Source organism: Malus sylvestris, chromosome 14 (assembly GCF_916048215.2).
Source record: "Malus sylvestris chromosome 14, drMalSylv7.2, whole genome shotgun sequence".
In the NCBI taxonomy this organism is placed as follows: domain Eukaryota; kingdom Viridiplantae; phylum Streptophyta; class Magnoliopsida; order Rosales; family Rosaceae; genus Malus; species Malus sylvestris.
In genome coordinates, this window is record NC_062273.1 from 19,779,682 (window position 1) to 19,793,427 (window position 13,746).

The 13,746-nt window shown below is 39.2% G+C and overlaps 3 protein-coding genes across 4 annotated transcripts; 1 reads left to right on the forward strand and 2 right to left on the reverse strand.

The window, feature by feature from the left end:
- Positions 1-1,825: 1,825 nt before the first annotated feature.
- LOC126599512 (uncharacterized) lies at positions 1,826-3,331 on the forward strand. Its single transcript, XM_050265902.1, has 2 exons — positions 1,826-2,311; positions 2,716-3,331. Exons 1-2 carry the CDS (start codon positions 1,913-1,915, stop codon positions 3,283-3,285), a joined length of 969 nt encoding a protein of 322 aa, XP_050121859.1. The 5' UTR covers positions 1,826-1,912; the 3' UTR covers positions 3,286-3,331.
- LOC126599514 (uncharacterized) lies at positions 3,304-5,254 on the reverse strand. Its single transcript, XM_050265903.1, has 5 exons — positions 4,733-5,254; positions 4,517-4,596; positions 4,252-4,327; positions 3,863-3,988; positions 3,304-3,763 (listed from the first exon to the last, which is right to left on the reverse strand). Exons 1-5 carry the CDS (start codon positions 5,066-5,068, stop codon positions 3,617-3,619), a joined length of 765 nt encoding a protein of 254 aa, XP_050121860.1. The 5' UTR covers positions 5,069-5,254; the 3' UTR covers positions 3,304-3,616.
- Positions 5,255-6,060: 806 nt separating this feature from the next.
- Positions 6,061-13,528, reverse strand: LOC126599511 (serine/threonine-protein kinase BLUS1-like). 2 transcript variants are annotated; one of them, XM_050265900.1, is made up of 21 exons: positions 13,229-13,528; positions 12,543-12,797; positions 12,322-12,446; positions 12,163-12,207; positions 11,827-11,908; positions 11,663-11,731; positions 11,323-11,493; positions 11,156-11,221; positions 10,933-11,001; positions 10,734-10,799; positions 10,246-10,595; positions 10,012-10,148; positions 9,801-9,895; positions 9,691-9,729; positions 9,554-9,613; positions 8,054-8,155; positions 7,894-7,945; positions 7,739-7,794; positions 7,150-7,214; positions 7,000-7,051; positions 6,061-6,870 (listed from the first exon to the last, which is right to left on the reverse strand). In XM_050265900.1, the coding sequence occupies exons 1-21, from the start codon at positions 13,400-13,402 to the stop codon at positions 6,817-6,819; spliced, it is 2,184 nt and encodes a 727-aa protein (XP_050121857.1). In that variant the 5' UTR covers positions 13,403-13,528; the 3' UTR covers positions 6,061-6,816. The 2 variants fall into 2 exon arrangements, with proteins under 2 accessions (XP_050121857.1, XP_050121858.1); XM_050265901.1 differs by lacking the exon at positions 9,691-9,729.
- Positions 13,529-13,746: the final 218 nt, after the last annotated feature.

Here is a 13,746-nt window from a genome sequence, read left to right on the forward strand (position 1 = left end):
TTTTATTTAGTCATGGAAACTTAAATAATTAATTTTTGTTGTATTATTTATGTTCATAATTGGATTATTACTTAAATGTTGATAAATGTACTAATTTTTTATTGGTGACATATCATTTAACTTGCAAATTTTGTCTATAAATTTAGTATCTCTAACATTACCACTAAAAGAAACTAGGATCGCAATTTTTATATTCCCCATTTATACAAGGGGCATTTTGTTTCCTTATCACATATGTATTTGGTTTTCTTTTCCTAATTGGTTACGATATTTTTATGTTTCCTTATTAATTATATAGGGTTAAACTCAGTTTACTACCTTCAAGTTTCGTGGTTTTCAACATTTAGTACATCAAGTATTTTTCGTCCCAGAGTCATACCTAAAGTGTTAATTTTGGGACAGTCTCATACATCCGTTAGTCAAACTGTTAACTCTGCTGTTAAATGATGACGTAGCGCCCATGTGGACAATGACTGGGCGCCACGTGTCATTAAAAAAAATTTAAAAATTAAAATAATTAAAATTTTAATTAAATAAAGTACTTAAAAAAAAAACATAAAAAAACCAAAACCCCCCTTTTTTCCTTCCCCTTTCGTCTTCCCCACTGGAACCCCTTTTTTCCTTCTGGAAGACCCTCCACGGTTCCACCCCTCCACCCCCTTCGTCTTCTCCATTCCCTCCACCCCCTTCGTCTTCTCCATCCCCTCCACAGACAGAACCAAAACCGAAACCATGGGCTGTGAGAAGAGTGAGAGTTTCAATGGCGACACCATGGGCTGTGAGAGCCGAGCTCCCCAAAGGTCCTGATCTGTGCGCTGACCGCTCCATTCTGCAAAATGGGTCTTCCTCCGCTCGCCACCGCGACCTCGTTTTCGTCGTCAATCCCAACGGACACTCTGAGATTATAGATGATGCAAGTCGTTGTTTCAATTGTGGCTCTTACAATCACTCGTTGAAAAAATGCCCGAAGCCTCGTAACAATGCTGCTGTCAATAGTGCCCGTAAACAGCTCAAGTCCAAACGCAATCAGAATGCTGGTTCTTGCAATCCAACGCGATATTATCAGAAGTCTTCAGCAGCTGGAAAGTATGATGGTTTAAGGCCTGGAGTTCTCGATGCTGAGACGCAGAAGCTGTTGGAGACAATTCTTATTAGATTAGAGGTTTATTAGGAGAATGCTCCTGTATATATTGTATGATTCAGATCAATGAAATTATTCATTCGAGACAATTCTTTCTCGTAATATTCTTTCTTTACAGAACCGGAGAGGAAAATGACAGTAGAATTATTTACATTTCTCTTCATTAAGTAGGCCATCACAAACACCACCATTAGACTAAAAGGTCTCACAAACCTCGCTAACATTATAAATCGTTGTATTACAAAAATAGCCCACCATATGCGTCCGTCAAACCTCACACGGAGGATGGACGGAGGCATTGTTGGTATTTGGTTCATGTGAGAAGGGCGGATGCAAATATCAGAAATAGGTAATGCAAGGTGTGTGTTATTCTTATTCCTGACATATTTTGCGTTTGCAGACACATTAGAAAGAAAAAAGTTAATGGGCTTCGCGTTAAAATCAGGCATGTCGTAACAATTATGTTTCTTTTCTCACATCATTCCCAATTTTTCATTCATAACTTATTTCAATTTTTGTATCAAACAATACGACAAAATGATAAGAACTCAAGATCTCGAATATATAAATAAAAACTCTTAACCACTTGTATTGCATGACCTTTGCCTTCCCCGTTTTCAAATAAGTAACCATGCCGTAAGTTTTTGTTTTACCTCTTGCCTTCAATAAGTTGCAACTTTGCAAGTAGAAGTTGGGGGTGAGTGGTGGTCAGTACTTTCTCAAACAAAACATGAAATAGGATAACAAAATCCTCCAAATCCAGTGACCACCATGCCCTTAACTATCAAGCTCACTTGGGCTCCCTCCACAAATCCCACATCGCATCTCCTCCCCTCAAAACTCCTCACCCCATCTGAATCCTCCTCTGCAATCTTCTTCCCCCGAGCTTCTACTCCTTCCCCACCTCATCGACCTCTCATAGCAAAATGCACGACTGGTGGCGCTGCCGGAGAGGGCGGCGGCTTGAAGAAGGCACTGAGTGGCATTGTGGGAAAGCAAGTGGAGGAGCTCTTGAAAAGAGAAGAGAACAGGGAGTTGCTCGATGGGTTGGAAAAGGCGTCTCAGAGAGTTGAGATTGCTAAGAGAGAGCTGGCTGAGATTGAAAGGCGGGAACTTGAGGCCAAGCTTGTGAGGGATTACATTGCTCAACTAGAAAGCAGAGCTTCTGAGGTTCTAAATCTTCTCAGTTCCCAACTTTTGATTCATTTTCTGGGTTTTTCTGAATTGAGTTTTTGTTTTAGGTGCCTTTTCCTATCTCCTGGAAATTTTTCGACTGAGAATTGATATTAGCACTTCAAAATAGTCATTAAGCACTCTATCCGCCTTATCTTCTTATCGGGATGGACTATTTTGGAGTGTCAATACCAGCTCCCACTTGGTTTTTTGTTTAATTTGTAAGTGAAACGGTCAGTTCATTTGTTGAAAACACTGATTTGTCATTTGCTTCAGTTGTGTTAAGATTTTGTTTTTTGGTTTCTAACTATCATTTTTGTTCAAATACAACGATAGTTGACATACTATATGTTGTCGGGCATCTTCTCCTGCTAAGATTATTGACTCTGTTTGCATTGAAGATTGCAGAATGTCAAAAGGAGATATCAGAAGCAAAATCCATGGTTGAAGAAGCTGAACGTGCCCTCTCACAAGACGGAGATAAACTCGGAGGCGGATATTCTTTTGCAGCGACCGAAAATAAGGAAATTGACAAGGATAAAGAGAGATGGCAATCCATAAAAGCAGCCTCAGTTTCCGCCCTAGTCGGCACTGTTGCTGCATTACCCTTCTCCTTCACTCAGGTGGCAAGCATTTCTGAGCTGATCCTCCCTCTGGGAGTCACCTTCGCCAGCTGCGCTCTATTCGGAGTCACCTTCCGATACACAATACGAAGAGACTTGGACGATGCTCATCTCAAGACCGGAGCGCCTGCAGCATTCGGAGTTGTCAAAGGGCTTGCTACACTGGATGGCGGACAGCCTTTGGAACTGAATGCCGGTAGCTTCTTTTCACATGCTTTTGATGGCGCGATTTACGTGTCTCAGAGTCTTTTTATTTTTCTTTCTGCTGCTGTTGCTCTGGATTATTGTTTTAAGACAGGGCTATTGAGTCCTTTTCCTATCAAGAACTCTCTATCAGGATCCAATTAACCAAAAGATGTTCATACGTGCGAGAAATAAGATATTTTGAGCTTTATTTCAGGAGGTAATAACAAATAACTTAATCGATAAACAAATTCGTATCAATGGTGTCGAAATGGATTCTACACTCTACATGTGAATTCATCGTTACCATCATGTTCTAATTCATATCAGTGTGCAGCTACTGATATCGGACTACCTTCTGTGTATGGTATCTCTCTATCTCTCTCGACTCTTCCTCATGCGTTGAGTCTGCAGTCACGGTTGTCTTCATGGTACTTTGTCTGGGTGCTACGGCTGCGTTTTAAAATAGAAATTGCTTGCATCCAACTCTGACCTTCTAGTGTTTCCTCCTTTCATTTTCTTCCCAATCGACATTGGCACGCTCACGATCTTGTAAGGGCCTCTTGGGAGCTCCCCAATCATCAATCCCGTTTCTCGATTGTTCTTTACTGGATGGAAGGTTCTTATTTTCCTTCTTCGTCCCCTTCATATGACATAAAAGCAGTTAAGGCCTATGTAAAACAAGGACAAAAAATCTATCCAGAATTCTTAAAAATTGTTATGGACCCAAAGTAGTTAATACCTCCTCAGAGGTTCCTTGATACCCACTCTGACGATCTTTCCTTGTAGCAGTTGACGAGAGATGCTTTGCAGCCTCATTAAAGAATTGAAAGCCCTGAAGATCCCCATTTTTAATACTTGCTTCCAGCTACAAGGGCGAAAATGTGGAATCACAAGATTACGGTTACATGATTTACAAACGATTGAATGAACTCACAATCGAAATGCCTCAAAACCATTAGTGTAGAGACTATAACTTGCCTAGCAATATACTTCATTTCCGTTCTAGTAACATTCACCGCTCATTTGAAAAGGTTGCGTTAAGAGATTAAAAACAGGAACTCTATTCGACCCCAATATAAGCGATAAATGATGAACCGGGTGGAGAGCATAATTGATGAGGACTCATACCTGGACATGAATAATGCAGAAAACGATGCTAGCAACAGGCAGCCAGCTCTCCTCAGGCGACAGCGACAAATTCGTCCTAACAAATCATCGGAAAATCAAGCAATACATTAGCGCCTAGAATTAAGGATTATCTGGATCACTCACATGACACATTTACCTCATTCTTCGAAAATCGAAAACTACAAGCATAAGCTCAACAAGTACGCAATTGCTCAGATAATCAAAATCAAAAGCATTCAATAAAGCAGCAATCTTCATCCCCTACCTCAGGTAGGGAACCAAGTACACAAGCGCATACACCGCATACCGCCGTTTTCCGGTATCCAGCCAAGCAAAAATCCAACTCTACAATTATTCATTGCAACCAAACACAAATTAAAACAAACCCAATAAAAAAAGTTCAAAAATTTGAAAGAAGAATACATAAATGATAAAAAAAGATCAATAATTTGAGAGAGAAACGGATTGTTTTTTGTTTTACCAGCCAATTGAAGTAGGGAATAAAGCTGACGATGCCCATGACGGCAAACCTGGCGTCGGTGGAATCCATCAGCGAACCCCCACTGTCATCGTCGTTGGGAGTGCTGACAGGAAGCACCAGGGACGAGAGCATGCAGGCGCCGATGGCGGCGGCGAACGGCGCGTCGTTTGAGAACTCCGCTCTGCAGAGTCTGTATCCGGAGAGGTTATTGTTCTTCCTCCGGTTTGGGTGTTTGTTGGCGGAGAGGAGAGAGGGTCTGAGGCTAGAGAGCTGAGCACGAAGCTGCGGCGGTTTTAGGGAGTGGAGGGCGGAGGAGCAGTGGATTGCGGCGGCCATGGGTTTTGCTTGGGTTCGGGAGAGGTTAGCGTAACATGTGAGGCGCACTGCACTGGATTCCTGCAAATGTAATCGGAGATTACTGCACAGCTGAGCCTGAGTGGCAGCCACCTCGACTCTCGCGCGTTTTGGGAAAGAGAGACGCTAAAGAGATCCGGAACTCTCACTGTTTGCCCGTGTCATATTTTTTTTGTACATTATTTTATAAAATTGTCATGAAAATCAACTTTAAACTGTGGAGTTTACATTTATCTCGATAAAATAGAAATCAAATTGGCATATTTGTCAATTTTCTTCTTGAACTTGTATGGAGTTAAACTGTCAGCCTACGTTCAATTTTTCATCCATCCAATTTTCTATCATTTTTGCCCTCATATAAATGTGTGTTGTTTATGTCATCAAGATTAATGAAAAATTGGATGAAATTTTTTAAAATCTAACGTCACGAATTATAAAAAATTCAATAGGATAATCGGCTAAAATAAAAAGTTAGGAAAAAAATTGCCAACTCCATATCAGTTTAGGGAACAAATCAACAAATACCTCAACCAAACTTAAACATTTGATATGTTCAACTAGTAGAACTCAAACTTGAATGAGGATCCAAGGAATCATCTAATTATGTTCATTTATCGTACATTGTTACGCCCAATTTTTATCAAATACTGTTTATTTTTAATTTTAAATAAAACAAAAATTACAATAATTTATAACTGCACAATATACGATAAACAAAAAAATCCTCGTTCCTCAAACTTGAACATCTGATATGTTCAATTAGTAGAGCTCATAAGCAGCTCCTATTCAAAAAGTAAGCTTGCGATGACAAATCTCTATATTTTCAAGTTAAATTTTAGAATAAAAAAGACGCTATAAAATTACCTCATTAATTCTTTATAAAATTTCTAATCCAATAAGGTTTAGGAAATCCCAATAACTATGAACAAAAAGAAAAAAAGTATATTAAATCCCAAATTACTAATTGCTAAAGATTTGCGGAAGCAGATTTAGTATAAACAATGAAATAATAAATAAACAACATTGTGTTCTACGGAAAAGGATCATCGCCGGATCATTTTTTTGGGAATCCTAAGAATCCTGAGATAGTGACCGTTCATAGTACATTATGCGATCAGAAATCATTTCAAATTTTAACTTTAAATTTAAATAGTACCTAACGAAAACTGATCGTACAATATACGATAAACAGTCACAATTGCAGGATCCCTAGGATCCACAAGAAAAGGATTTCCGTGTTCTACAGCCATCATATACAAGCTCATAAAATCTGCGTTGACCTAAAAACAATATAAACTATAAAATATAACATATATATAACCTCTCTTTTCCTTATATTTCATGGCCACTCATGGCTGCAAGCCTGCAAGCCTATAACTAAAACCAATTTGACCGCCAGCCCAGGAGTTCGATCTTCACTACAGGGAAGGACATAAGTTACCGTTTTCAAACCGGACAAATCACATCCTGAGGAATCCGTAAACTGTGTATTGCTCGTCTAAATTCCCAAGTGGTGAGGAAGGAAACTTATTACGTACAGTGGAAGAAGGAGATCCGGGAACATCAATTTCTATCCTCTCGATGCATTTACTTCTATCGGCAGCCATAAATGGTTCCGTTCAGCAAAGAGGAAAATTCGTTGGAGAACGCATTCAGCACGTCTACAGCTCTTGGCCGGATGTACATCATGGATTCACTTTACACTAATCACAACTTTGGGTCACGCAGCCTCAACTTCTTTCTCCGTTCTCTTGCCCAGATACAGCATTTAGCTGTTGTTGCAACTGTCAAGCGGTAACCAACTTGTTAATGCTATCATAAATGCAAGCAAATAGCTGGATACACACAGAAACCCATCACCATCAACACTTCCCACTCATAATACTGTTACTAAGAAGTCTTTAGCAACTCACTTGAACGTGTCTCGTCTTTTCGGCAGTCAGTTCATCACTCAAGTTGTTCATTCTGGAAAGAGAGAAACATCAGCCAAACTTGTATAAAAAAGCAGGACAAAAAAAAAACAACACTTCCGAAGTACTCAATTTAGACTTGGGATAACTAACCTGGCTTGAAGCTCCGATACTTTGACGAGCAATAAACGCTCCCTCTCAGAAACTGCGGTTTCAACCTGTTGGTTAGACAAATTAGAGAATGTTATAAAATGTACAAAGCTAATCACTGACTGACCGTTGATATACAAGTCCAACAGAGTTTTTAACATGCGATGCAATAGAGTAAAGCGACCACCATAATATTTCCGAAAAGGCCCGTATCAAATTAATTCATCTAGTAAGCACAAGACCACTTAACGGATTTAATAACACATTTCAGTCAAGGTTGAGGAAAGTTTTATCAATCAGTCAAAGTTGATAGAAAGAAAACAATCAAGAAATCTACCATTTGGAAAAGAAAAAAAATACCAAAGGGAAACTGCTGGGAAGCTAATATGACAAGTTATCTTCAGGGGTGTGATATCTACACACCCCTTTTTACTTCTCCCACACCCCTTGTTAATTTATGTCCTTTGATGTTCTTTAATTCATCCGATCCGACGGTCGAAAATTAAAAAGGTGTGAGAGAAGTAAAAAAGGGTGTGTGGATATCCCACCCCCATCTTTATATCAGAACTGGGGCAAAATAAAATATACGTACATTTCCATTGTTCTCAGAACTGCGAGGCAATGGAGGTAACTTTCCATTTTGAGTAGCTGAAATAAGAAAAGGAGTACCTTACTAAGTGGTTCAATAAATCTTTACTGATACACAACTTATATCTAGTATTATACTGCCACAGATATTTCACTCACCTTCTACTGCCTCAGCTGGTTGCAAGCTGCTTAGCAAATTCATAATAATATCCTGCAATTAAAAGAATAAACAAATTTGCACTAAATTTGAAAGCTGAAGTTTTGAAACAATTCTTCAAGTCCATCCACTATCTGTGTTGAACCAGATTTGCTCCTTTACCTGTTGAACCGAAGTCTGTTGAAAAAGATTCTGAAGGTGAGGCAGGAGAAGTGATGCAGGTACGTTACTGTTGTTGAACTCCTTTGGTGACACAGTGGCAGGCTGAAACATAAAGAATGAAATCACATAAATGAAGGACAAATAAGATTTCAAACTACTGCAGAGGCAAAGTCAGTAACTGAACCTTCTACATGCTCGTCATGGTATAAAGTAACAACTATGTAAGAGCTAAGTGAACATAGAAAATGGGGAAAAAACTGTAGACACAATCTACTATTGTTCATCAAATACACCCATGAACTCAGAATATTAATATATGCACACACATAACTTAGATCTCCCAGTTATTGATGAGAATGAAGTTCATGCTCGCTACAGTTGACTCAGTATCTAACGGCTGGGATCCATATCTCATAAAGTAATCTTCTTTTATTTAAGGATTTTTATCACAAATGGTCCATCATGTTTCACCAACTCCTAATTCTAGCCTTTAGGTTTCAAAAACCTCAATTTGGTCGTTCATTTATAGACAAGCTCATCAATGTTGTCCCTCCGTCAGATTCCGTTAAAAATTTTGTTAGTCTGTTCACATGGCATGCATGTGGGGACCATATATCCAAAGAGATAGTGCCACGTGGGTACAATATATGGTAAAACAACAACAACAAAGCCTTTTCCCACTAAGTGGGGTCGGCTATATGAATCCTAGAACGCCATTGCGCTCATTTGTGTCATGTCCTCCGTTAGATCCAAGTACTCAAGTCTTTTCCTAGAACGCCATTGCGCTCATTTGTGGGTACAATATATGGTAAAAAAATTAAAAATTATGAAAAATCTAATTTTTAAAAAGTACGAAAAAACCAAAATAATACACATGACCCGCTGGCCAAACCACCCTACCCTGCGATGACCTGGCCCATCCCAAGAGTCCTATTGGACCGCCATGGCATTCAATATTCATTAAAGCCGTCGACATCTTGATCTCCATGACCATCCCCATCGAGCATGGTAGAATTATTGGACACGGATGACGTGGGATGGAGCATCAGGTTTTGGTTGATGCATGTGTGCGTGTACGGTTGGGGGTGGGTTGCAGCCAGAAATATGGGTTTTTGGTTTTGGGAAGAGGGTCAGGAAATAGGGTAGTGAGGAGGGGGAGGACGGTTTAGTTGGGTGCTGTAGCGATGGCTGAGATGGAAGGGGGATTTGTTTTAGTTTTTTAACATCTTATTTATTATACTCATTTTTTATTAACTTTTTGTGGGTTTTATTCAGCATTTTTTTATACATGGTATTGGATAAATGGTCCCCACATGCATGCCATGTCAGCAAACTAGTGGATTTTTAACAGTCTGATGGAGGGACAACATTGACAAGCATGTCAATAGATGGACAAGAATTAAGAGTTGACGAAACATCAAGGACCATGTCTGATAAAAACCATTAGAGAGAGAGAGAGAGAGAGAGAGAGAGAGAGAGAGAGAGAGATCACAAACAAACCGTTTGCCTGGATTCAAATACCCAATCACCAACGCTAGCAGACTTTTTCAGAGGTGATCCCTAAAATAACAAAACAGAACATGAATTAGAACTAAAAACATTTACTTGAGAAGGGTTAAGCAAAACCAGCTACCTACCTGTGAAGAATGATGAGGTACTGAACTCGATGGAATATCCTATAGCAATTTTTTTTAAAGTTAGTGATTGTGAAAAATAGAATAAGCATAGCATAACAATAAAGCCTCACCTTTACGAGATCTAAATTTTCTGATGTCACTGAAAATCGCCCCTTAATTTGCACCAAATTAGATTTTGACTTGTCATCCATAGAATCTCTAAATCCTATTAAAGGTAAAGCAATTAGTGCTATAAGAATTCCAAGCAATTGGGCACATAACAGTTGAAAAAGTTGCACTGTTGATTTTCATCTTTAAAAACATTATGAAAGTACTCATTACCTCCAGAGGATTTTATAGGAGCTGATAAACTGTTTGCTGAAGCTCGATTGGGAAGCATCAGTGGACCACTAAAGCTTGGTGTTCGTCGTACTTCGCATTTACCTTTATCAATTATCAGTTTATTTTCATTCACACTCCTGAAGTTATCAAAGCATCAGGAACATATCCCACAAGAGAGAGCAAGAGATGAAACCAAAAGCTTAAATTCTGGAGCATTACTCAACCATGACAAACCTTTCAAAGATGCGGCCCTTTTCTGATAATGAATGACTAAGTACAGAACCAGGTGTGAGCGGACCACTCAGCGTTTGACGACTTTTCACAATAAGAGTTTTAGGCTTGGCCTGCACCGTGTCTTTTTCTGATGTAGACGCTATTGCCTCAGAGCTTGATTCATTTTTCTTCCAGCCTGTTTTCTGCTGACCAGCGGATTCCGATAAATTACTTTCAATATCCTTGCCCTTTTTGTTTAAGCATTCAACCTGTTGTGATTCATCACCATTTATTTCTCCTTTGTAATCAGTCCAATATGATTCATTATTTTCATTCAACTTCCTCAAACTGGATCGCCAACTAGTTTCAATCTGCTAGCATAAACAAAAAGGAAATCACCTTTCTGCATAAAATCACACTTCTAAAAGCGAAAGGCCAGCAACGTACAATATAAAAACTGCAGTTAAAATAGTGTAACAATTTTCTAAAGAATAAAGCAAATTGATGACCTTATCACTACCAACTACAGGTTTAAATTTTTCATCTTCATCCATCATTTCATCATCATCTTGCACCTAGCATAAAAAATGAAAGATATTAATTGAGATTCACTCAGCAGTCAGCAATACACAAAACAAAGAAATCCCCAGAGAAAGCATCTTTATATGGAACATGCTGATACGTGCTAAATAATAAAATGTGGCATACCAGGGATGCTTGAGCTTTTAAATCCTCAATGTCAAAGTTCCAGGCACTAACTCCTCGCTGGTACTCACTCTGTTAAAAAAAAAAAAAAAAAAAAAAAAGTAAACCACTGAGGAATACACCAAAATTTTTTTTTTATATAACAGAACTCTGAATGTGAACAATTGTGACCCTGTTTAAGTCAATTTTAGGTGAAAAAGTAACAGCTTGAAGATACGTATCAGACCTGCGACATTGCCTCTTGCTCTGCTGATGGCATTTTCTTTAAAGCCAGTTGTGCTGCATCTTTAAGCTGTGATAGTCCAATACTTTAGCAATTCATGAAACAAGCATACTAAAACATGTGAAAGACTGAAAGCAGGGAAGCAATATAAAAACAGTGTGACAGCTAACCTGGAGGGCTTTTACACGATTCCAAAGAGGTGGTAAGTCTGTAAACAATTTCTTTATAGAATGCTCTGGAGCTTTTGCATTCTTGAAAAAGGAGTGTTTTAATAATTTCTCTGCTGTTGGTCTCTTTGTTTGGTCTTTTACCAAGCACATTGCAACCATTTCTTTAAAAGACTGATGACAACTGGAAATCCTCCAATTAGAATATTATTCTGTAAGCAAAATACAATACAAGGCTTCTACTAGAATTGAAGTCTTTGACACTTATATACCAATTAATGATACACAATGCAGCAACAAATGTTTGCACTACTGTTACTCTATCTAGAAAGAAAAGCAATACCTTAGAGAACTTTCTATCACGGTCATAATCAAGTCCTGGAGGGGCATTTTGTATGGTCATGAGAAGAACCTACGAAAACAAACAAAAGAGTGACATGTCAGAGGTTTTGATGACGAACTACCACATAGGTATGCAGTCCAGCTATACTCAGGTAACATAAGTACCTTCATTGGAGGGTATTTTGAAAATGGTGCATGGCCATGGGCCAACTCCAGTGCCGTTATACCAAATGACCAAATGTCAGCCCTGAACAGTGATCATCCAACAGAAAACTAAGATATATCATATATGCCACATAGGACTCTCAACAGTGACCAAATGTAGCAATGCAATTTGTGAAGTCATGCTTATTAATTCAGAAACTACGTCTGTCTCCGGATGAGGAGAAGAGCTTTTATGTGTTCCCTGGAGCCACAAATTCTTTTTTTTTGTTAGAAGAAGCAGCCAGAAATTCTAAGAAGTTCGAAAATATTCAAGTTACCATATCAAATAAAACTCACTTGGAATTGTATCCACTTCCTGGCTGCAATACCTCTGGTGCCATCCTGGAAAGCAAAAAATAAATCCAAATTTCAACTACATGGATGATAAAGCAAGCAGTTTAACATGTGGTACCAAACCAGGAATTAAGTAATAACTTATGAGGCAATAAAACTTACCAGCAAGGCGTTCCTACGAAAGTGTTTCTTGAGCGTTGTCTATCAGCTGCCTCAAACATGCAAGCTGAAACGCCAAAATCGGCAAGCTTCACTGCCCCATTAGTGTCAAGTAATATATTTCCAGCCTGCAGCCAAGACATTAACACAATCGAAAGTGAGACCCCCAAACAAAGATATGAAAATGAAGCGCAGTGAATGGTTACCGGCAAAATGAAACAGACCTTAACATCTCTGTGAATATGACCTTGTTTATGAAGGTAATACAAAGCCTTAAGGGTTTCCTTAAGGATAGAACCAATCGCAGACTCCTCAAACCCATCCGGATATGCGATTTTCATGAGGTGCAAACAAGAACCCTCTGCCATGAATGGCATGATCACCCAAAGGTTTCTTTCAACAACAAATGAACAAAACGCCTTTACGACATTTGGATGATCTATCAATTTCATCGTCTGCGCCTCCCTTCGTATATCCTCCTACAAACATAATACAAACATAATACATCAATTACTGGGTTAGGAATCAGCCACAGTATCGAAAGGAGTAAAACATGGGTTTTCTTCAGCAAGTAAAACAATAGCATTGCAAAATTTACAGTTCGTGATTCGTGCTCATCTATAACGAAGGCTGAGGATCTTAACCATAAACCCATCCAAATTAAAAACTACACCAATCCAAAAAAAGCAAAAATCTTTCGATTGCTCACTAATTTCACATTCCCAAATCTAACAAATCTCCAAAATCGATTTCCAATCTCATAAAAAAAGGGCAAAGATCTTGATTCCAACACAAATCTAGCTTCAATAGCAACCAAACAACTTCAAATTATTCACAAAAATCATTGAAAAACTACAAAATTTGGGTTTTTAAAATTTAAAAAAAAAAAGGAGAGTAATAAGAAACTGACGAAATTGCTATTGCAGCGATCGAGATCCAAGCACTTGACGGCGATTACTTCATTGAAAGGGAGATAGATCGCTCTGTAAACAGTAGCGCTGGCGCCATATCCGACCTCTTCCAGAAGCTTGTAGTCGCTCGGATTCGCCGAGTGAGCTCTCGAATTGCTTCCCATCCTCCCCATGCTGCTCGAGGACTTGTGCTTCGGGTATGTCGTTTTTGCGCAGGGCTCTGCGTTTCGATGGTCTTATAGGGACACGTTGACCGCCATGAGAAGCGATATAAAGGAAGCGAGAGTGAAGAAAGAGAACTCGGAACAGGGAACTTGGCTTTGTGATGAGAGAGGGATGATGACGTGGCGGTGGTGTGGAAAGTTGAAGGGGATGCTGACACGTGGATGGGTCATTAAGGGTGCGTTTGGTACGTGGGACGGGACGGGACGGAACGGGACGAGGCGTTCCGTCCCGCGTTTGGTGCGCCAAAAATGGGTGGAACGGGCTGTTCCACGGGACAGATTTTGAGTGTTTT

Coding starts and splice junctions, on each gene's coding strand:
- LOC126599514 (XM_050265903.1), bottom strand. CDS start 5,068: ATGGCCGCCGCAATCCACTGCTCCTCCGCCCTCCACTCCCTAAAACCG. Junction 3,989..4,251: donor TCTGCATTATTCATGTCCAG/GTATGAGTCCTC, acceptor TCGCCCTTGTAG/CTGGAAGCAAGTATTAAAAA. Junction 3,764..3,862: donor ATCAAGGAACCTCTGAGGAG/GTATTAACTACT, acceptor TGTCATATGAAG/GGGACGAAGAAGGAAAATAA.
- LOC126599512 (XM_050265902.1), top strand. CDS start 1,913: ATGCCCTTAACTATCAAGCTCACTTGGGCTCCCTCCACAAATCCCACA. Junction 2,312..2,715: donor TAGAAAGCAGAGCTTCTGAG/GTTCTAAATCTT, acceptor TTTGCATTGAAG/ATTGCAGAATGTCAAAAGGA.
- LOC126599511 (XM_050265900.1), bottom strand. CDS start 13,402: ATGGGGAGGATGGGAAGCAATTCGAGAGCTCACTCGGCGAATCCGAGC. Junction 11,222..11,322: donor ATCGTGTAAAAGCCCTCCAG/GTTAGCTGTCAC, acceptor GGACTATCACAG/CTTAAAGATGCAGCACAACT. Junction 9,730..9,800: donor AAAATTTAGATCTCGTAAAG/GTGAGGCTTTAT, acceptor AAATTGCTATAG/GATATTCCATCGAGTTCAGT.